The 20,882-nt window shown below is 39.4% G+C and overlaps 1 protein-coding gene across 3 annotated transcripts; it reads right to left on the reverse strand.

Annotated features, from left to right (window-relative positions):
• Positions 1-268: 268 nt before the first annotated feature.
• Positions 269-20,882, reverse strand: zfand4 (zinc finger, AN1-type domain 4). 3 transcript variants are annotated; one of them, XM_058385954.1, is made up of 10 exons: positions 20,652-20,882; positions 17,498-17,802; positions 9,482-9,557; positions 9,201-9,268; positions 8,888-9,074; positions 8,501-8,645; positions 7,022-8,080; positions 6,761-6,815; positions 3,408-3,525; positions 269-1,944 (listed from the first exon to the last, which is right to left on the reverse strand). In XM_058385954.1, the coding sequence occupies exons 2-10, from the start codon at positions 17,679-17,681 to the stop codon at positions 1,809-1,811; spliced, it is 2,028 nt and encodes a 675-aa protein (XP_058241937.1). In that variant the 5' UTR covers positions 17,682-17,802; positions 20,652-20,882; the 3' UTR covers positions 269-1,808. The 3 variants fall into 3 exon arrangements, with proteins under 3 accessions (XP_058241937.1, XP_058241934.1, XP_058241936.1); XM_058385951.1 differs by having other exon boundaries at positions 8,501-8,648; positions 20,652-20,881; XM_058385953.1 differs by having other exon boundaries at positions 8,501-8,648; positions 20,617-20,881.

Below are 20,882 nucleotides of genomic sequence, written 5' to 3' on the forward strand. Positions count from 1 at the left end.
GTGTCCTTGAGAATTATCCAATTCTCATTCCAGTGTAGAAGAATAGAACATTTTCTGCAAATCATCCTTCTAATTGAGGATGAGAATGAATCAACTAAAAGGCTTTGAGAGGAGCCTATGGGACTGGGTAGTTTAGATGTCAGTGGAGAAGTCCAGATTAATTCCCATTTACAGCGAAATGAAAGAAATGAATGCAGGCAACTGTTTTGATTTTTAACAGAGGATGCTTGTTGCTCTCAGGGATCTGCAATAAAACTGTCCAACAATATTTCAGTGACTCATTTCTGTTGTTTATTACTGGAATAATTCTGTTGTAATAAAAAGATGACAAAAACAAAGCAGATGTATGTAAACAAGTTCCCACACTGGTTCCTGCTTAAGAAAGCATTCTTTAAAAGAAGTATTTACTTTAGGAAATACACTATACTGTCAAAGGTTTTGGGACACCCCTCCAAATCACTGAATTAAGGTGTTGTTTTTCAGGGGTTGGGCTTGGCCACTTAGTTCCAGTGAAAGGAACTTCAGCATACCAAGACATTTTGGACAAGTTCATGCTCCCAACTTTGTGGGAACAGTTTGGGAATGGTCCCTTCCTGTTCCAACATGACTGCACACCATTGCACAAAGCAAGGTCCATAAAGTCATGGATGAACGAGTTTGGTGTGGAGGAACTTGAGTGGATTGCCCTGGAGTCCTGACCTCAACCCAACAGAACATCTCTGGGATGAATTAGAGCAGAAACTGTGAGCCAGGCCTTCATGTCCAACATCAGTGCCTGACCTCACAAATGCACTTCTAGTGGAATGGTCAAAAATTCTCAGAAACACACTCCTAAACCTTATGGAAAGCCTTCCCAGAAGACTTGAAGCTATTATAGTTGCAAAGGGCGGGCCAACTCCATATTAAACTCATGTCCATGTAAAGCTAGGTGTCCCAAAACGTTTGACAATATAGTGTATTTTCTCTCCCAGTATCTCAGTCATATAGTGATGGTCATGGTGTCGGGAAAAATCCAGCACATTTACTAGCCACAATAATGCAGCTTATGTAAGAAACAAAAATCAACAAGGATATATCTTATTTATATTTCAGTTTATTAGATTAATTCCCAAATAAATACTGAACATTTTAACAGCTGTTCATGTGGTGTGCAATTAAAAAATAATATACAAAAAGAAACCTTCACAATGGCAACTCAGCTTAGTGTTCATGTCAGCCTACCAAGCCCTTCTCAGCCCTCAATTATTAATATGCTATGTGGCCATACTGCATAGTAGTGTTTAACAGCTCAAAGTACAACTTATTTATACTTGTATTCAAAGTGAAACAGAAACATTCTTTTATGGTTCTTATCTTCAGTACCTAGTGTGATGTCTTTCGATGGAGTGCTGTAGGCCTAAAATATACTAATTTAGAAAAAGGAAGAGAGAGTTGTGACATTATTATTAAAGTGCATCTGGCAAAGACTTGTCTCATTAAGCCATTTACATTTAGAGAAACAAATAGAAATATACCATATATTTCTATACATATAACAATTTGTAGTGATAACTTTTCCACCACATTTCCACACCAGTTTCATTTTTTTCATCCTATGCGTGAAGACAAAATAGTAAAGAGAAAAAAAAAAATCAAGAAACAAATTCACATTTCTGAAAAAAAAAATAATAATTAATAATAATAATAAAATGTCATTAAGCAAAAATGGTGATAAAAGCACACTGCTGGTTTAGTTCTTGTTCTGATAATCATGCTTTCATTTGTATAATCATCTTGTACTGTATATCATATTCCCTTCTGTAGTGCCTTCATATTTTGGGCAGCTTTGGTGCACTGATGATGGGGTTAGACTTCTGTAGGAAGCGACGTCCTGCACTTTTGTAGTCGTACGTGCAGTTATGGGTCTCTGCATAGCGGTGCGTAGAGCAGAAGTTGTTGCCACACCTTAATTAGAAAAACAGAAGTATCAACAGGAGAGAGAGGAGGGAGGATGTGCAGCACACCGAGTAGCTTTTAAACTGGTAGCAAATCAAGGAACGCTTGAGGATTCAGTGGGATTTATGTAGTAAGCAGACTAGAAATATGATCACGGATAATAAACAACCATATCAATTCAGAACAATACAGCATGGCTAGGTCTTCATTCCACTCGGTCTTTTGAATGATATATATATATATATATATATATATATATATATATATATATATATATATATATATATATATATATATGAAAAAAAAAAAAGAGACCACTGACCAATCTCCAGATTTGAACCCTATTTTTTGCAAAAAGAGTGGTATAAAGTTCCCCAACAGCAATGTGAATAACTGGTGGAGAGCATGGAGCCATAACACATGCAAATCGGGGTTATTCTACCAAATACTGATTTCTTCATGTTATTTAGCCAAAGCATTAACACAATTTGTTTACAAATTATTTGCATTTTGTTTTGAGTTATTAAAGCTCTGCAAATACTGCATGATCTTGGGTTACTTTGGTGTGTTGTCATTTCCTTTAAATATACACTGTAAATAACAATAGTTATATTCTGAATTTAGGAGAAATATTGTCAGCAGTTCCCAAAAAATGAAACAAAACTGTTAATCTCACCAATACATGAACCTGTAAGAAAAACACAAAACACATAAGAAACTGATTGTTTCTGTAGTGGTCTCTTTTTTTTCCAGAGCTGTGTGTGTGTGTGTGTGTGTGTGTGTGTGTGTGTATATATATATATATATATATATATATATATATATATATATATATATATATATATATATATATAATAACAACTATAACCCACTATCTGTTTTAAGTACCTTTATCATTACTCTACTTCAAAGCACACATCAAAAGCAAAACCCAAGAATACAGATCAAACACTGTATTTATATGTTTCTGAACAAATTCCAGAAACCTTGAGGCTAGCCAGAGATGACAAGCTATCATACAGGACAAGAAGAGAACACACAGATGTCACTTCAGAGCGTTTCTGAGCAGAGCTGCTAATTTAGGGCCTGACAATGATATTCTCAACCGCATCACATCTTCCCGAGAACAAGCTGATATTACACCTGAACTGTGGCTCTGAAAAAAGCACGTCATAAAACAACAAAGCTTCTCTTGTAAAGGCAGCTCTAAGATAACCAGAAGAATGTAAGAGCAAAAAACATAAGGGCTTATCCTTTGTTTGAGAAGAGATCTCACGGATTTCACATAACTAAGAGTTCTGCAAATTCCTTGAGGAACTGTAGCCTCCTGCTGCAATGAAAATGAACATTATCATTCAGATCAACACTCAGACATGTCTTACAACTTTAAGCTCTAGTGTACACAACATGAAGAAATGCACAGGAGGAGCACAGAGGGCTAACTTCAACTGCCTACAGCCTAAGCTACATACCTGCATTCATAGCTGGTGGCTAGCCCGGTCTTCTTCCCACATAGGAAGCAGTGTTTTGAAGTCTTCTTCTTTGAGCTCAGGGGTGCCTTCACAGGAGGGAGGAGATATTTTGGAGAGCCTAAACATTTCAATAAAGCAAAAGATAACGTTAGAACCGTTTGCACTAATAAATCGTACTGATAGATAGATAGATAGATAGATAGATAGATAGATAGATAGATAGATAGATAGATAGATAGATAGATAGATAGATAGATAGATAGATAGATAGATAGATAGATAGATAGATAGATAGATAGATAGATAGATAGATAGATCTTTGTCATTGCAAAGTACAGGTACATAGAGCTGTTTTGAATCTACCATAGGTGCAAATAGTACAAATTGTGCAAATGAACAAGTGCAGATAAATATGTAAATCTGTATATATAGATAGATAAACTAGGGGTAATCTATGACTTAACAAGTACGGACATTATAATTATATTATACTGAGAAGATGTAGCAAAATGTACAGGGTGGAGCTGAACTGCAAGGAGGTGAAGTGTCCGTGAGACATGAGTGTCCTAGCGATGTAGTGTAGACATCAGTAGATTTATAGTTGTGGGGAAAAAACTGGGCCTGAACCTGCTGGTTCTGGTGTGGATGGTCCAGTATCTCTTCCTGGATGGAAGGAGGTTGAATAGTTTGTGACTAGGGTGGGAGGAGTCTGTGATGATTTTGTGTGCTCTGTGCAGACATCTACTGTGGTGAAGAGACTCAGTGGCAGGTAGTTGAAATAAAGAAATACATCAAATAAACAACAGTGAACCATGATTAAAAATTAAAAAATCACTGCTACAGCTATCCCAATAATGCCACAGCCATCCCTGGCCAGGAGTCCAAAAGAGCTGGTCATACTCTTTGGATTGGAGGGACAGCACTACTCTCTCCTCCATCAGTCGTAGCTAAACACTAGCCAATCTAACTTCTGTAAGCATATGATGCAGAAGAGGGCAAGTTGTTTTCCCTAAAGTTTGTTCAGTTGCCAAATGACCAAAATGAAGTAAACAGCAACAACAAAACAAACAAAAACGCTATGCTCTACAACAGGATTGTACAATCTTATCCAGAAAGGACTGGAGTCGGTGCAGGTTTTCATTCCAACCACGCAGATGCCACACCTGAGTCTAGTGAAAGCCAGGATCAGCCAGGATAAACAGAGTCAGGTGTGGAATCAGGTGTGGCTTCTGCCTGATGGGAATGAAACCTGCAGCCTTTTGTAGACGAGACTGGACACCCCTGCTCTACACCCAAATTCAACCAAGGCTTACAAAGCCTGTTTCGCATTTAAATTTGGTTGAAGGATGCTTGGAGGATAGAATGAATTCCAGACACTCACATGGCTGCTAATGTACGTCACTTAGCAGCCATCGCTTTAGAGCTGTTAGCTATAGAAGGAACCCTGTAATTCTGCCTATCTATACAGTTCTACTCTGAAACCAGTGCTACACGCAATGCACTGAATCATCAGAACAGGACACGAACCATAAAGGTACCAAAGTTCAGAAGCAGCAACTCCTACATACATATTCACAGCATTCAACTGGCTCACTGCCACATACAGACATCTTTGGAAAAGCAGCCACAAGTTCTATGCCTGGGAAGCACACGACACGGTGTGATGAAGAAACTCGTGCATGACAACAGGCAACAGAAGCTCTAGTCCAGGTGCTGAGGCATGAGATTGGATTTGTAGTTGCGTTCTACAGCCATGAGTTCTGATATCAGAGAGATCAGCATGTTGTGGATGGGATGCAGACACTGGCAGTGATATTTCTGGGCACATTTTTGAATATCACAAACACCAGCTGCTGACGAATGTTTTACATTCACACCCACACACATCCGTTTCTTTGCTGCCTTGAAGCTTTACTATAGCCATTCTTATAAGCTAATGGTTTGTGGGTGTAGTCAATGCATATGGTATAAATTTGTACATGCATGTAGAATTTTATTCAAGAGAGGAACAAAGCTGGTCATGGTTTGCATTTCCTTTTGCGTGGTCTTCTTCTATATAGTTCCTCTGTTAGTGCTGGTAAAGAAATGATGCCTCACACACAATGCTGTGGTCATCAAACATTCATGCCCCTATAAAGCAGCACTGTAATGTCAAGCTGCCCTTTGGGTCATGGACACAGTCTCATCATCTTTCTGATGCATGACTGCTTTAAAAAAAAAAAAAACAATTCACACAGTGGCCAGTCATTTCTAAACACACTTTGATACATAGATGTAACGGCACATCATCCTACACAAGTGAGATGACAATTTGCTGCAATAACAATAAAAGGTTGTGTGTATTTTCTTTTTATTCATGCTATTTTTGGTTCACCGCACTTCAGCTCACCAGAGATGTAACAGACTTGATTAAATAAAGGTAGAGGCTGGAATTTCAATGCCATTCATGTGAGACCTAATGCATGCAATAAAAAAGATGACTAGCTGTGACGAAAAGCATTTCAAGGACTCGGCTGTCTAGTTTTAGAGGCTGAGAGACGCAGCAGCCGACACAAGTGATGTGTGTCATGTGCCACTGAAAACTCAAAATATTTAAAACGGTCAGTGGAAACTGTATGTGGTTCAGGGATTTTACTGTTTGGAATTTATTATTGTGTGATAACACAGTTTAAAAATAGCACGCTTTCACAGTATCACAGTCTTAATTAAGCAATTAAAATGTATGCACTTGTGGTGAAAAGGAAAGGAAAACTCCCGCTGTAGCACTTTTCCACATGTCTATCATAAATGAATAGCAAAACTTAATTGGGTTACCTTTTTTCCAGGATACTAAAATTAATTAATGAACATATGGATAGCGCTAGAAACACTGTTTTGTCACTTTAATTAGCGAAACGTCACATTGATAAATGAACAGGTTTTAAGGTAGTATGTTTTTTTTTTTTTACTGGACAGAAAAGCACCACAGGAATTTGGTTTACAAATGAAAACCAAAAAATGTTTTGTTTGCTTCTGTATGAAGAGAGATAAAGGATCTGAGCAATGTCACAACGTCAAACCTCAAACCCTCAAGAGAACAACTCTATTTTCACTGATGCCATTATGTGATGGAAAGGAGATTCCCAGGCATGACCAATGTAGGGATAGTTCTGGATTCAGTTCAGTAACTAGCGATTTACAAAGAACCGAGTTATTGTAGAAGAGAAGCGCAACTGCCCGGATTGCTATTTTATAGTGGATGACATGCCTTCTGGAGTAAATTATATGGCTCTGACACATGGCATAATTGAGTCTCTGTGATAGATTCATCTCTCCAACAGAATGTCTCCAGAATGTAAAGTGGACAGACTGACCTAGTCTCTTAATTGAACTGGAGGGTCCACTCAATGGGTCCAGGATTCCTGATGGCTGAAAAAAGACAATATTTTGTAAATCCTCTTACCAGTATAACCTAACCCATACATTTGAAAAGAAAGCACAATTTCTGATAATATGCTAAGCAAAAAACTTTTTGTAACTATGATAAATGACTGACTGAAATTTAACGTCTTTGCTCTATAGTAAAATGCAGACATGTACAGATCCAGCAGTGGTTCTGAGAGCTTCACACTCACCGTGTATGTTGCTCTCTGCAGGGGAACGATTCTCCGGAGCAGATCCTCTTGTAGCAGATGGATGTTGGCTTGCAAGGGGGCGTTTGTGCCACTAAATCTGGCCAGGTCACAAGGCCTCGCAAGTTTTTCATCTATGTTACTCACACAGCTAGACAACTCTTTGGAAATGTTGTTGGCCATATTGGTGATGTCCTGTGCCTCACTCTTGCATACTCTGTCTGACCGTTTGCCTGGCGAGTCCACTCTGATGGCGTGAAGAGGAGGGGTCTGCGGAGTCGGGCATGGTGGAACGATAGGCGCTCTGTTAGAGCCGAGGAAGGGGCGAGACACTTCCCCGGTAAAATCTGTGAAAGGTCGAGGCACATGCGGAGGAGTGTGTAGCGAGTTCAGTGCAGCTCTGTCAGATTGGGACTGTAGTGTCTTAGTGCCTACTGACCATGTGCTAATATTGTCTGGGCCCACAACTTGGGACAGCAGTGGGGTTGCAGTCAGGGGCTCGTTCACTGCTCCTAAAGAGTCCAGACTGGCCTCCGGCTGAGCAGAAACATCCAGACTCAGCGGCTCTGGAAGCAGGTTATTAAACGGAATGGGCTTGGAAGGCTCCATCATAACTCCATCTTCCGGTAGCATTAGTCTGTCACTCTGTATCTCTGTCTCGTCTTCAGCTTCCAGACCAGACAGGACAGAGAGTGGTGGGTACAAACAGTCTGTTATAGCCTTCGGCCCACCCATATCCAACCTGGACACTTTAGGAGGTAGCCTAATATTTCTCGGGGTGGGCTTATTCCATGGCTCCTCCTCCTGAATGATGTATTTGCTAGATGTTGTTAGAGAGGAAATGGCTCTACCAGAGGCAAGACTTGGGTGACAGGTGAAAGGTTGGCCAGCTTCAGAGGAAGACTGCTGCTGATCACCAATCGGAGGTAGCTGTGTTGCAGGGGTATGGCCAATCTGAGGAAGGATGCGGAGCATTCGGTGGTGGCGAGCAGAGCCAAGGGAGCCACAAAAAGGACGTGGACCAACCGGAGGCCTCACTCTCAACTTGGTAGACTTCTTGGGCTGAAAACACAAAAAGCCAGGAAAAAAACTTTTATCTGACGATTAAAAAAAAAAACACCACAACTTTAAGCCCAACCACTGGACACTGGTGTAAGCTAATGAAAAACATGAAGCACTGTTCCCTGAAGATATTAAATCCCAGAAATAGTTGCAACAATTTTGCAAGCTCATAAAGACTGTTCAGAGAGGGAGTGTTAATTAAGCCATGCGCCAGTGTGCTGAAGTTGTTGTTATTACTGTACTGGATATGAGAACTGCTCCTCCACTCTAGTAGCATTTACTCCAAGTCTGTTTCAGTGACAATTCTAATAAAAAAAATAAAGCTTAAAATAATTACTGTTGGGATCATAAGACTAGCCTTGTTTTAACACTTTTATACTCATTTATCTATACATCTATACACAGTCTCTATCCTGGTACCTTTTTATTGAGGTTCATATTTTCCATCTTGGCTTTGAGTAGCTTCATCTTGTTCATTGTGATCGAGTTCTCCAGTGTCAGCTGTGCAGAGGAAATGCTCACGCCCTCCTCCTCTTCCTCAGCGTACACATTGTGAACTGAAGCACTGCTGAACCACACATGCACAACAAATCCACTGAAGCATTACTAAATGCACTGCAAGTGTTTATCGGGAATTCTGTGTTACCAAACAGAACGTTTACACACTTTTGCAAAACGTTTAAGCTATTTTCAAGGATACAAGGATAGACTTCTAACTAACTGTCCCTTTATTTTGATTTAAAAAAGATTTATGGATGCACTTATATGTGAGATCTCTCTTAACTTCCGATTTTCCTTTAAACAAACCTCAGAGACTTAGACACAGGCGTCAGAGTTCCGTCTCCACGGTCCACAACCCGGAAGACATTGAGCTGGTCACCTTCTTTGTACACCAAAAATGTGACCTGTTTATTAGACAGAGACTTTTCCCACACCTCATCCTTCTTAGAATCCAAGCAGTCAGAGGTATCCTTTACTGAGTTCTCAATGGTCACTAATAATCACAAAAGAGAAAAAAGGAAAAAAGTTTACTCTAGGAAACATTATGCAGTGTATACACTACTCATTTTGACGGTCAATGTTTGCACAAAGCTTATAATTCTCAGTTATTAACAGACACCTCGTTTGGTGTTGATAGGCCCACCCCTCATGGCAAGGACCAGCTTGAGAGTGCAACCTTCTGCGATGCTGCAATGACAGTGACTCATTATCCCAAACAAACAGCAAGTACAAGTTTTAATTACATTTTATCTCAGTCCAATTTTCTTCTAATCTAAAACTACAACAGTTTACCTTAGACTGGGTGGAATGACTATTGTAACTGTTTCAGAATAGGAAATAAAGCTTGTGTTAAGACAAAAAAAAAAAAGCCTATTCCCAAATCAGATGAAAAATAGTTACCTGTAGTCATTTAAACAGTACTCATCATCAAGTTCCAAGCTGTTCCATATTAAATGCTGCTGAGCAACAGGGATACCTGCAATAAACAAAGTAGAAAACTTGTGTTAAGTAACCTAGTTGGCAAGTTAATAGTGACAAAGTTCAGGAATGGGGTGGAGGACAAAGCCTGGTTAATGGTTGGCACTGGAATGGTATACTATAATGAATGTCAGAGAAGCACTATATAGTACACAACAGAAAACTACATTTAGAAAAATACATTCAAACCAAATGGGTCATCAGGCTGCTTGAAACTCACTGTACGATCAAAGTGTCTTCATACTTACACAAAAGAATATCCATTGTCCCTGAACTCTCAAGGCCTTACTGATATTAAATGCACTTTATGTCTGAGCAAAGGTCCTAAAAGTGGACGAAACTGGAAATCACTAAAAGCAGTAGAAACACCTGGCACTTATACATCCCATTATAGACTCCTATGAAACAGAAAATAAAATAGTACATGTTACATTGCAGGTGTTGAAAAACCCATGCAGAAGAAACATGTCTCAGTGCTGCCCCCTAGTGTAGACTGAATGCATCAGGTCAGTAATGCACTTCAAGTTCAACAAAGGTCTCCAGGGTTGAATCGGAATTTTAAAAAAAAGAAAAAAGGAAGAAGCAGTCTAGATTAACCCGCACAAGATTACAGATATTCAATATAAGATCCTTGCTCTTGTTTGCTAAATCACATACATGTAGAAATAAGACAACAAAATAAGTTCCTGTTTAAGCTCCTGTGTAAAGTCCAGTTTAAGGTTGCCTTAAACAGAAACAATGTGAAACCATAAAACCATCCAAACCATGGGTGAGATTTCTAATGAATAAATCACTCAATAAATAAACTAAAGCTGTTAAGACTACCAAACCATTTACTTTTATAGAATTACCCATGTTCACATTTAAGCTGTGAAGCACCTGACAACAATATGCATGTCTATATGTAACTCACCCAATCATATCAACTACATAGGCAAAAGTTTGTGGACACCTGACCGATCACACCCGTATGTGCTTGGTAAACATCCCATTCCATATTTGTTCCACTTTGCTGTAATAACACTGTTCACTCTTCTATGAAGGCTTTCGTCTAGATTCTGGAGCCTGGCTGTGGGGATTTGTTCATTCAGCTACACAAGAGTTAGAGAGGTCAGGCACTGATGTTGGGCAAGGACGGGTGCAGGTCCAGTACACACCGTAGGTGTTCAGTGAGGTTGAGGTCAGGGCTCTGTGCAGGATACTTCGAGTTCTTCCACTCCAATCTTAACAAACCTTCATGGAGCTCACTTTGTGCACAGGAGCACAAACATGCTGAAACAAGCTTCAGCCTGTAATGCTACACAAACACAATAATATAGATCTGTGTGCTGCAGCAGTTAGGGAAAGAACTGCATATGGGTTTGCTGGTCAGATGTCCACATGCTCTTAACACTGGCTTTGCTGGGATCACTGTGGAAATGACCACAGCCAAAGCACCTAGAGTGACAATGTAACCATGTAATGATCATTGCATTAATAATAACAACATGGCAACCTGCAGGTGCTGCCTCACATCTCCAGGGTTTGATCCTGAGCTCAGGTTACTGTCTGTGCAGAGTTTCTATTGTTCTCGCTGTATGGGTTTCCTCCAGGTTCTCTGGTTCCCTGGTATTTTTCAACATTTAACTTAACATAACATAACTTAACATAACTGGTAAGTAAAAACAGAGGTTGATGAGTCAAACAATATGCTGGATAAACAGGTTATATTCATTCAGTTGCAATGGGCTAGGTTTTGTTTTCTCTATTATTCAGAAACATGTCTTATCTTGCCCTTCGGCTCCGGCCTAGGGTTTCAGTGTACAGTATATGACAATTGATGCAATTCTTCTCAAACTCCTCTCACTTTTAACAGCAGAGAAAACACACCTGTGTGTTTAGCAGCACCTGTAATGCTGAGGAAGTGTGCTGTCTCACTTCTCGAAGCTCATCAACACCCATGTTTTTTTGGGTTTTTTTTTTAACAGACTGGTTTGATTTAACAGCATCCAAACCTCACATGTATGGTGTCCACAATAGAAACAAAAATGCATTTGCTCAAAAATGGAGTACTTAAAATCATCTTACTGTGATTTAAACACAAGGCACACTGCACTGTGAAACCAAAAAAGGTTCATTTTAGACACATAAGCATAATAATAATAATAATAATAATAATAATAACAACTGCAACCATTATCTTCAACATACTCAAGTACACGACACAATATTAAAAAAAAATAACACATACTGTACTGCAAAAAAAGGCCATGCAGTAAAACTGGACCAGATCCAGCTAAGAGTCTGGGGGGTGAAGATAAGCGTGTTTATCAGCATGTTGTAATGCATTGTGTCGGGTTGTTTTAGGTTTATAGGAAGTGTTGAGTAAGATCCACCTCTACCACATGGACAATATGCTCAATAGAAAGGAAGTATCTAGTATGTGGGAGAAATAAGATGTCCATAAGAGGGGTACTAGTGAGGAGAGGGGAGGTATACTGCGTGAGGGAGAAAGTATGTTTACAGCTAAAACAAGGAAGGAAAAAAAAAAAAACAGCTTGAAATGCTGTGGGATGAAGCTTAAAAACCTAAAAGCCCCCAGTGAATTCAAATGGGTTTTTATAATCGTGTTTCTATTCATTTTTTATTCAAACTGCTAAATGCTTAATATGACACAACGGTGATATATAAACATTTTTAATATTTTACACTATATTCCCTTGGATTTTAAGAAAGTTCAATCCTAACCACCATCTTAATACATGCAGTTAATGATGCAGGAGGCAAAGCTATGTACGAGTGTTTCAGTACTGTACTGTCACCAAGAACTAAACCAGGACTCTGGAGATTTCGAATGTGAATCACAGCAAGGGCAGAAATTTCAAAGAGAAAAAAAATGAAAGAACCACCTCAAGTTTCACCGTTTCAAAGGCCGTCTTACAGGATTACTACAACACAGAGGTACCAGAGTCACAGAGACCATTCGTGAGTCTTCTGAAAGCTGTTGCAGTGCTACACGGAGGACTGGAAGAAGCTACCAGATTTCTTTAAAAGTTAAAATGGAAAGAAAATCATAGAAATTGGTCTAGAAATTGAGAGACAGAAGATCAAGGCCAGTTTTTAATTGTGTAATGTAAGCATGCAAGGGAAAAGAAGCATACTGATGAAGTGTGGGGGGGGGGGGGAATAGACGAGAAGACTTTAATGATGAGAGACTGGGGCAGGATCAAGATGGCAGGTGGAATATACGTAATAAATACAGACACTGATTCTGAATAAGAAGGTGCAAAGACGCACTTAGAGCACATTAAACAAAGATGGAAGAACAGTTTCTCAGTAACAAGAACAGACATGGTTCCTGCTTCTACTTTTTGACTTTGGCAAACTGATGAAACGTGACAGGACAAGCGTAGGTAGAATAAACACTGGACTATTAAACTTCTCCTGAGGAAAAAATACATTAAATAATTTATTAAAAACAACTTATAAAATATAGATGCTTTTTATTGGTTTTTAAACCTAAACATTCAGAAGAAACTAAATAGATGACAAAAGCAGTATTCCAACTTAGAGACTTAGAGCACAAGATCTGGTGACCATTTGACTTTTTAGACTGCTTTGGGGGATAAAAAGCCTAGCAACTGTCTACCACTCCCATAGGTACTTACACAAGATGAAAGAATAGAGTCTCAGCACCAGTGTGTAAAGGTTGAGGTACAAAACTGATGTAGCCATTGACCAATCATTGATCTCCACTGTTCACAAAGAACAATTTCTTATCACTGATGTTTGTGCCAGCTCTGTTCATTTTAAACTCTCTTTATGGATATATACAGCTCTGGGAAGGAAGGAAGGGGGAGAAGGGAGAAAAAAAAAAACACCACTGCCCAGTCTCTAGATTTGAACCCTACTGAAAACCTTTGGACTGTCATCAAGAGGAAAGCTGAGCTGTTTGCTTTTTTGCAAAAAGAGTGGTATAAAGTTCCCCAACAGCAATGTGAAAGACTGGTGGAGAGCATGGAGCCATAACACATGCAAATCGGGGTTATTCCACCAAATACTGATTTCTTCATGTTCTTTAGCCATTAACAAGCATTAAGCATTAACACAATTTGTTTACAAATTATTTGCATTTTGTTTTATTTGAGTTATTAAAGCTCTGCAAATACTGCATGATCTTGGGTTATTTTGATGTGTTGTCATTTCCTTTAAATATACACTGTAAATAACAATAGTTATATTTTAAATTTAGGAGAAATATTGTCAGCAGTTCACAAAAACATGAAACAAAACTGTTCATCTCACCAATACATGAACCTGTAAGAAAAACACATAAGAAACTGATCATTTTGCAGTGGTCTCTTATTTTTTTCCAGCACTGTATTTACAAGTAATAAAGGCTATTCTGAATGATTATATCCTGAATTATTGCAAATATGAGTTTCTCCACTAGGGAGTTGCACATGAATGACCCCTCAAGTCATAATGATGAGTGAGAAACTAATAAGTCTTCTGAAAGTCTAAAATTTTCACTTGAGGAGAAACTTGCATCATGCATATTTCATGTGCTTTCCGAAAACAAAGCATGTGAAAATGATATTCTGATAGCACATGAAGGCAGCAGCATTAGTTTTGGCCATTTCCCCTTCACCAGTCAGCTCTCTCTTATCATATAGCAACTGAGACAACATATGACAACAGCCAACCAAGCGAAGGCCATCAACTGCTTCTTCTGAAGACACATGAACCCAGAAAACTGCACCTTTTCATCATGGGGCAGCGTAACACCCTCGACCATTAATTTCTATTCTGCTTAAGCTTCTCTTAAGTCTCTTCAGCAAAAATCTTCCTTCTTCATATACCCTAATTTGATATGAAAATGACCAGAATGAATCAGTGAATGTGCAAATTACTCTATGACATCGTCTAGAGACAAACCCCTAGGCAAACCCTGGATCCAACAGGAAAATTATATATCCCAGTTGGCTTAGGCGTGTCTGAAAGAGATGGAATCTTTGGCTGTGAATAGAGAAGTCTGGACTGACTTTCTCAGCCTGCTGCCACCACCATAACCCCGACTCGGAACAGCAGAAGGAAAATGAATAAATGAATGAGTGTTTTGGCTCCAAGAAACTATTAAAATGGCATATAAATTAGACCTGGAAGCATAGCTATGTGTTTATCCTTGCACATCATCATCAGTATGCATAAGAATGCAAATTCAATCCCCCCTGTGTCCCCCTGTCATCCCAGCCACATCTAGCCTGATTACATCATGTTCTTAACTAGAAATTACCACACTGTAACTAAAAGGCAGATGCACCACATTGGGAAAATCTGACCTTGAATGACTAAACTGTCTGAATAAATTGTTTATGGGGCAATAAGGGAAATTGACACACTTGTTGCATGCTTCCAATCTACAATCATGTACTGTATGTACCATTAGAACACATTTAACCAAAAAAAATAAGGATTGGCTGCTAGAAAACTATCTTGCATTTGTCACAACACAATTATAAAACTGAGTCTTAAGTCTTGATTTAGACTATTATATTCTTAGAGATTTTTAGAACAGTATCCTGATGACTAACTTACTTTTCTGTTTGTTTGTGATAAACTTGATATTGCATTTACATATGTGTATTTTGTCTCCTTGCTCTCAAAACAGCCTCCATTGTACATGCCATGATTTCCACAGGGTCTTGAAAACATTTCTGTGATATTCTGATCCATGTTGATATGACTGCACCACAAAATTCTTGCAGATCACATCACAAAGGTCTTGGAATGTAGGAATGCCCAACCACCAGGCCGTGGATCATTTGTTAGTGTGACGCACAGAAATAATAAAAACTTTTATTTATATTTTTTTATTATTATTTTAATTTCATTGCCTATCGCAGTCTGCAGGGTGCTTTATTTTGAAAAATAAACACTATCATCTGTTCAATTTTTTCATTCACCGATAAATTAAGCCTCCAAGCCTACCCTAGCAATAATGAGTAAAAAAAAAACACAAACACTCTCGTTTGTTGGAGAGCTTCTTTGGAAAGGAGGAAAGACCCAATGAACATAAGGCAAAACACTCTAAGACTGCCAACAAAAATAAAAAAAATACTTAAATTACAGGTTCATCATTATGCTCCAAGCTCACTCTGTATAATGTGTGGCAACCAACTATCCAATAAGGCCATAGCAGAAATTTGAGCAGTGGTAGATCAAGTGGTTAAGGCTCTGGGTCGTTGACCAGAAGATTGGGGTTCAAGCCCCAGGCTGCCACTGTTGGCCCCTTGAGCAAGGCCCCAAACCCACCCTGCTCCAGGGTCGCTGCCTCATGGCTCTGACCCCAGCCCCCAAGAATGGGATATGCAAAGAAAGAATTTCACTGTGCAGTAAAGTACATGTGACAAAGACAACTTAACTGAAATAAAGTGCATAATATATAATGTAATGGTTACATTTACAATATATACAAAAGTAATAATTAAATGATATATTATGTACTTTATTGTATTTAGTTATGCATGTGATCCCTACACCCCCACCGGTCCATAGAAAAATTGTCTTGCAGGTCGGTGGTGCAAAAAAGTTGGGGACTTCTGTTCTAACAGATTCAGATCTGGTGACTGGGAATCAACAAGGCATTTCCTTCCACAAAACTGCCACTGACTGGACTTTATTCTGAGTAATCTCTAGAGACTGTTCTGTGTCATTCCAAGGAGATCAGCAAGTACAGAAATACACAAACCAGCCCATCTGGCACCGACAATCACGCCACAGTCAAGATCACGGAGATCACATTTTCCCCCTCATTCTGATGGCTGACGTGAACATTACTCAAAGCTGCTGGCCTGTATCTGCATGATTTCATGCATAGCATTGCTGCCACATGATTGGATTATTAAATAATTGCATGAACGAGTAATTCATGTAAGTAGGTATCCAGCATTTGTCAGCCATCATAAGAATTGTTCCATGTCTCACCTGTACAAATGATTTTGCTTTGGCCTAACATTACACAACCAAGATTTTTATTCATTACTAATTTAAGCCAAGTTGACCAGCTGTGTAGCTTTGCACTCTGGTACAGTAGCTAAGTGTTTTGGATTACCTCGTCATTCTCTGATGGATTGGATATCAGACAATGATAAGTTAAATAGCTTAAACCTAACTGAGCTCTTGCTTATAAAAGGGCCCATTTTAGAAAGAAATAGTTGAAAAATGAACCTCAGGTGGTTGATTCTGATTTTATAGGTTATTATGTTTATAGGTGATTCAGTAAAAAAAAATTGCATTATTTTATTCATCCATCTATCCATCCATTTTCTTTACCTCTAATCCTAGACAGGGTTGCCGGAAACGTTGAGACTATCCAGAGGGGACTCGGGGCACAAGGAAGGAGACAGCCTGGGCAGGGTGCCAACCCATCACAGGGCACAATCACACACACACACACACACTACAGACAATTTAGAAATGCCAATTCAGCCTACAATGCATGTCTTTGGACTAGGGGGAGGAAACCGATGTTCCTGGAGGATATCCAGAAGCACTGGGAGAACATGCAAACTCCACACACACAGAGTAGCATACTATTACATTATAATTTCTATAATCTAATACTATCATTGTTATAAGTTATGTTAGATATTCTTTGGACTGGCCACTTAAAGGTCATATTTGTGCAACAGACCAAACAGCACAAGAAGACTAGTGATGCTGATCCAGAGCAAAACTGGTGAAGTAGTTTAACCTTTTATGAATTTGTCACATGAGTTTTCAGGCAGGTAGAATGCGTCCTACTTTAACTGCTAGAAGAAGTCTTCATATTTAAATTATGTTAACTTTTTCTCTGGATGATTAATATATTATGCCAAAATTCTCCACAAAATGTCTCCATGCCACTACAAAAAAATAAGACAATCCATTAAACATGTGCTTTAAAAGTACACATACCTTCCAGTCTCTGAATCTTGGCTTTAACAGAGACAATTGTCTCAAACGGTGAGACCCGCAGCTGGAAGCAGGTCCCTGTCAGAGTCTCGATGAACAGCTCCATGGTCTCATAGAAGGGCAGTTTGTAGTTGACAACCCCCAGGTTATCATCATTGAAAAATGGAGGCTCCCTCTTATCAGCCATGTTTATAGGGAGGTTAGGATTCTCAGGGAGAGACTGGGATGAAGCCTGCCCAAGGTGGAGGAGTGAGGGTTGTGATCTCACCACCGTTCCTTGGTACACTCATCCTGGACACAGGTGCTCACTGTGGATGAGACACATGACACACTGAGCTGTGCAACACAAGCTGCAGCCATTCGTCGTGTGACATCTGAAACAACAGTTTGTATACGGGTATGTGTGAACTGTATCCTCTTACTCCTCACAAGACAGATTTGAACTTCAGTAGCATGCTACCAAAATGAGCTCATAGTTTAAGCTAGAATCCCTGAATGATTAGTGCAAGAGGGAGAGGGAGCTGTCTGAACTGACAGCCATCAGGCGAATACAGATGACCCAGATATTCCAGAACTCACTCAACGTTCACTGATTTTTTTTAAATAATTCCTGAGCCCACCATTATAGCAGCGTAATATTCATCTAAAACCTGCTTTAACAGCATATAGTTTTATATTTCTCAAACAATTTTTAACTAATAAAAACATCTCTGTTTGAAGACCTTTAATCTTTTTTTCTTATGGATTTACACCCAATTTCTCCCCAACTTGTCAACCTGCAAACTCACACCCACCAGCCAAAGCAGTACATGAAGGCTTTCTCTGATGCTGCGTTCACTTATAGAGCAAACATTTTCAACTAAAGATGCCGACTTGCAGCAAAATGAGATGTGGGTGCGTCCAATGATGCGACAACACTGAAAAAAGATTAACTTTATCAAACATGGAGTGATTTGGTGCTACAGCTACCAGTGAGAGTGAAGACAGTAGAACGTATTTTATCCATGACACCGAGCACACACTGTTTCTCCTATGCATACATACACTGGTAAGTTTTGTATACAATGCTAAAAACACTATTACTATGGCAACCAGAAGTAAAAACACATACTGCTGAAGGCATAGTACAGCGACCGTTGGGACACAGAGTGGGGATATGATAACGTGCAACAAAACATAATAAAGTGCATAATATACACTGTATTGCCAAAAGTTTTGGGACACCCCTCCAAATCATTGAATTCAGGTGTTGGGCTCGGCCCCTTAGTTCCAGTGAAAGGAACTCTTAATGCTTCAGCATACCAAGACATTTTGGACAATTTCATGCTCCCAACTTTGTGGGAACAGTTTGGGGATGACCCCTTCCTGTTCCAACATGACTGCACACCAGTGCACAAAGCAAGGTCCATAAAGACATGGATGATCGAGTTTGGTGTGGAGGCATTTCACAGAGTCCTGACCTCAACCCGACAGAACACCTTTGGGATGAATTAGAGTGGAGATTGCGAGCCAGACCTTGTCGTCCGAAATCAGTGCCTGACCTCACAAATGTGCTTCTAGTGGAATGGTCAAAAATTCCTATAAACATACTTCTAAACCTTGTGGGAAGCCTTCCCAGAAGTTGAAGCTGTTATACCTGCAAAGGGTGGGCTAACTCCATATTACATTCATGTGCATGTAAAGACAGACGTCCCAGTTCTGGCCTGGCTCGGAGTCTCTGCTCTAGTTCAATATGTTCTATCGGGCTGAGGTCAGGACTCTGTGCAGGCCAGTCAAGTTCCTATCCCACCAAACTCCCTCATCCATGTCTTTATGGACCTTGCTTTGTGCACTGGTGTTCAGTCATGTTGGAACAGGAAGGGGTCATCCTCAAACTGTTCCCACAAAGTTGGGAGCATGAATTTGTCCAGAATATCTTGCTATGCTGAAGCATTAAGAGTTCCTTTCACTGGAACTAAGCGGTCAAGCCCAACCCCTGAATTCAATGATTTGGAGGGGTGTCCCAAAACTTTTGGCAATACAGTGTATATTATGCACTTTATTATGTTTTGTTGCACGTTATCATATCCCCACTCTGTGGAAAAATTGTCTTGTATTAAACCGGTCCATGGTGCAAAACAGGTTGACGTCACGTACCCTTAAGAACCAGTGTGATAACTTATTAGATGACTTATTGGAACTTAAAAAGACAGACATGTACAATTTACTGATGTTTCACTAGGACATTAAAGGGGTCACATACACATTAAAAGTGGAAATGTCTTTTCAACAAGCCACAAAAAGACTCTCTGGTGTAACTTCTAGGCATTTAAACAGGTAAACCTGCCTTATGAAAACATAGCAAGAAATGTTTTGCTATGAAGAACAGCTTCAAGGAGACTGAAGTGCGCCAGATTGCTTCATTAAATTCGCTTATTTGAGTGATTTTATTAACTGACACAAATGTACACCTCCACAAAACGTACCAGGGTGGGCATTTATTAACTATTGATATTTAACCAGGTTTTTTGAACTAAAGTTTGAAAGCAGGAGACTTCGCGTTAATGTTATTCAGTCATGGCGGCGGTCTCTACAACATACAGAGAAGTGTTCAGATTTCCTGAAGCTGTTCAGAAGAAATCCCACATTTACACACACCTCCATGAGATTACCCTGATCACCATTAGCAGAGGATACGGTCTGCTAATGTAGCTATCCATCAAAGGTCATTGCCAAGATAACAATACTTTGTAGCCGTCCCAATAAAATGAATGCTGCTTTCGTGCTAGTAATAGTCAAGAACACAATAAAAGGTAAATATATATATATCAGGAAAAATATGGACATTTCATAAAATATGAATATAAAGTAAACTAGCACGCGCCACGGAGAGCGACCCAGTTAACTGTCTATTTAGTTAGCTAGAAGGTTTTGTACACAAAGCTAACAACAGGTACGGTTACAGATGATGATGATGACGATGAGGAGGATGATAAAGATGATGCTAGCGACTCTCGTGCTAGTTAGCTAATTCACCAGCCCCCCTCCCCCCACGCTCGTATCGTGAGAAATACAATAATAATAATAATAATAATATTAATGATAATAATAATAATAATAATAATAATAATAATAATAATGACCAAATCATGATTTACGTCACAGCGCGTCTCAGTACCATTAATTCCTCAGGACATCTTCACCATTTCTCGGTCTGTCCCAGTGAACATGGTGGGAGTCGTCGATTGTTGCACTTTGTGATTGACAGGAGAGAAGTCCAAAGGCTTCAGCTGTAATCTGGACTTAAGAATGCCGTGTCCAATGAGAACGCTGAGGAGGCGGGATTTACAGCCAGTTCGGTTGCAGGTGAGCGATTTTTCCTCGAAGTCTCCCGGATGTGAACTCTGGT

Source organism: Hemibagrus wyckioides, linkage group LG03 (genome assembly GCF_019097595.1).
Source record: "Hemibagrus wyckioides isolate EC202008001 linkage group LG03, SWU_Hwy_1.0, whole genome shotgun sequence".
In the NCBI taxonomy this organism is placed as follows: Eukaryota; Metazoa; Chordata; class Actinopteri; order Siluriformes; family Bagridae; genus Hemibagrus; species Hemibagrus wyckioides.

Excerpts from the sequence above, each read along its gene's own strand:
- zfand4 (XM_058385951.1), bottom strand. The coding sequence starts at position 17,681 with ATGGCTGATAAGAGGGAGCCTCCATTTTTCAATGATGATAACCTGGGG. Across the intron at positions 9,558-17,497 it reads CAAGATTCAGAGACTGGAAG|GTATCCCTGTTGCTCAGCAG; the intron begins GTATGTGTACTT and ends TGTTTATTGCAG. Across the intron at positions 6,816-7,021 it reads TGCAGAGAGCAACATACACG|CCATCAGGAATCCTGGACCC; the intron begins GTGAGTGTGAAG and ends GTCTTTTTTCAG.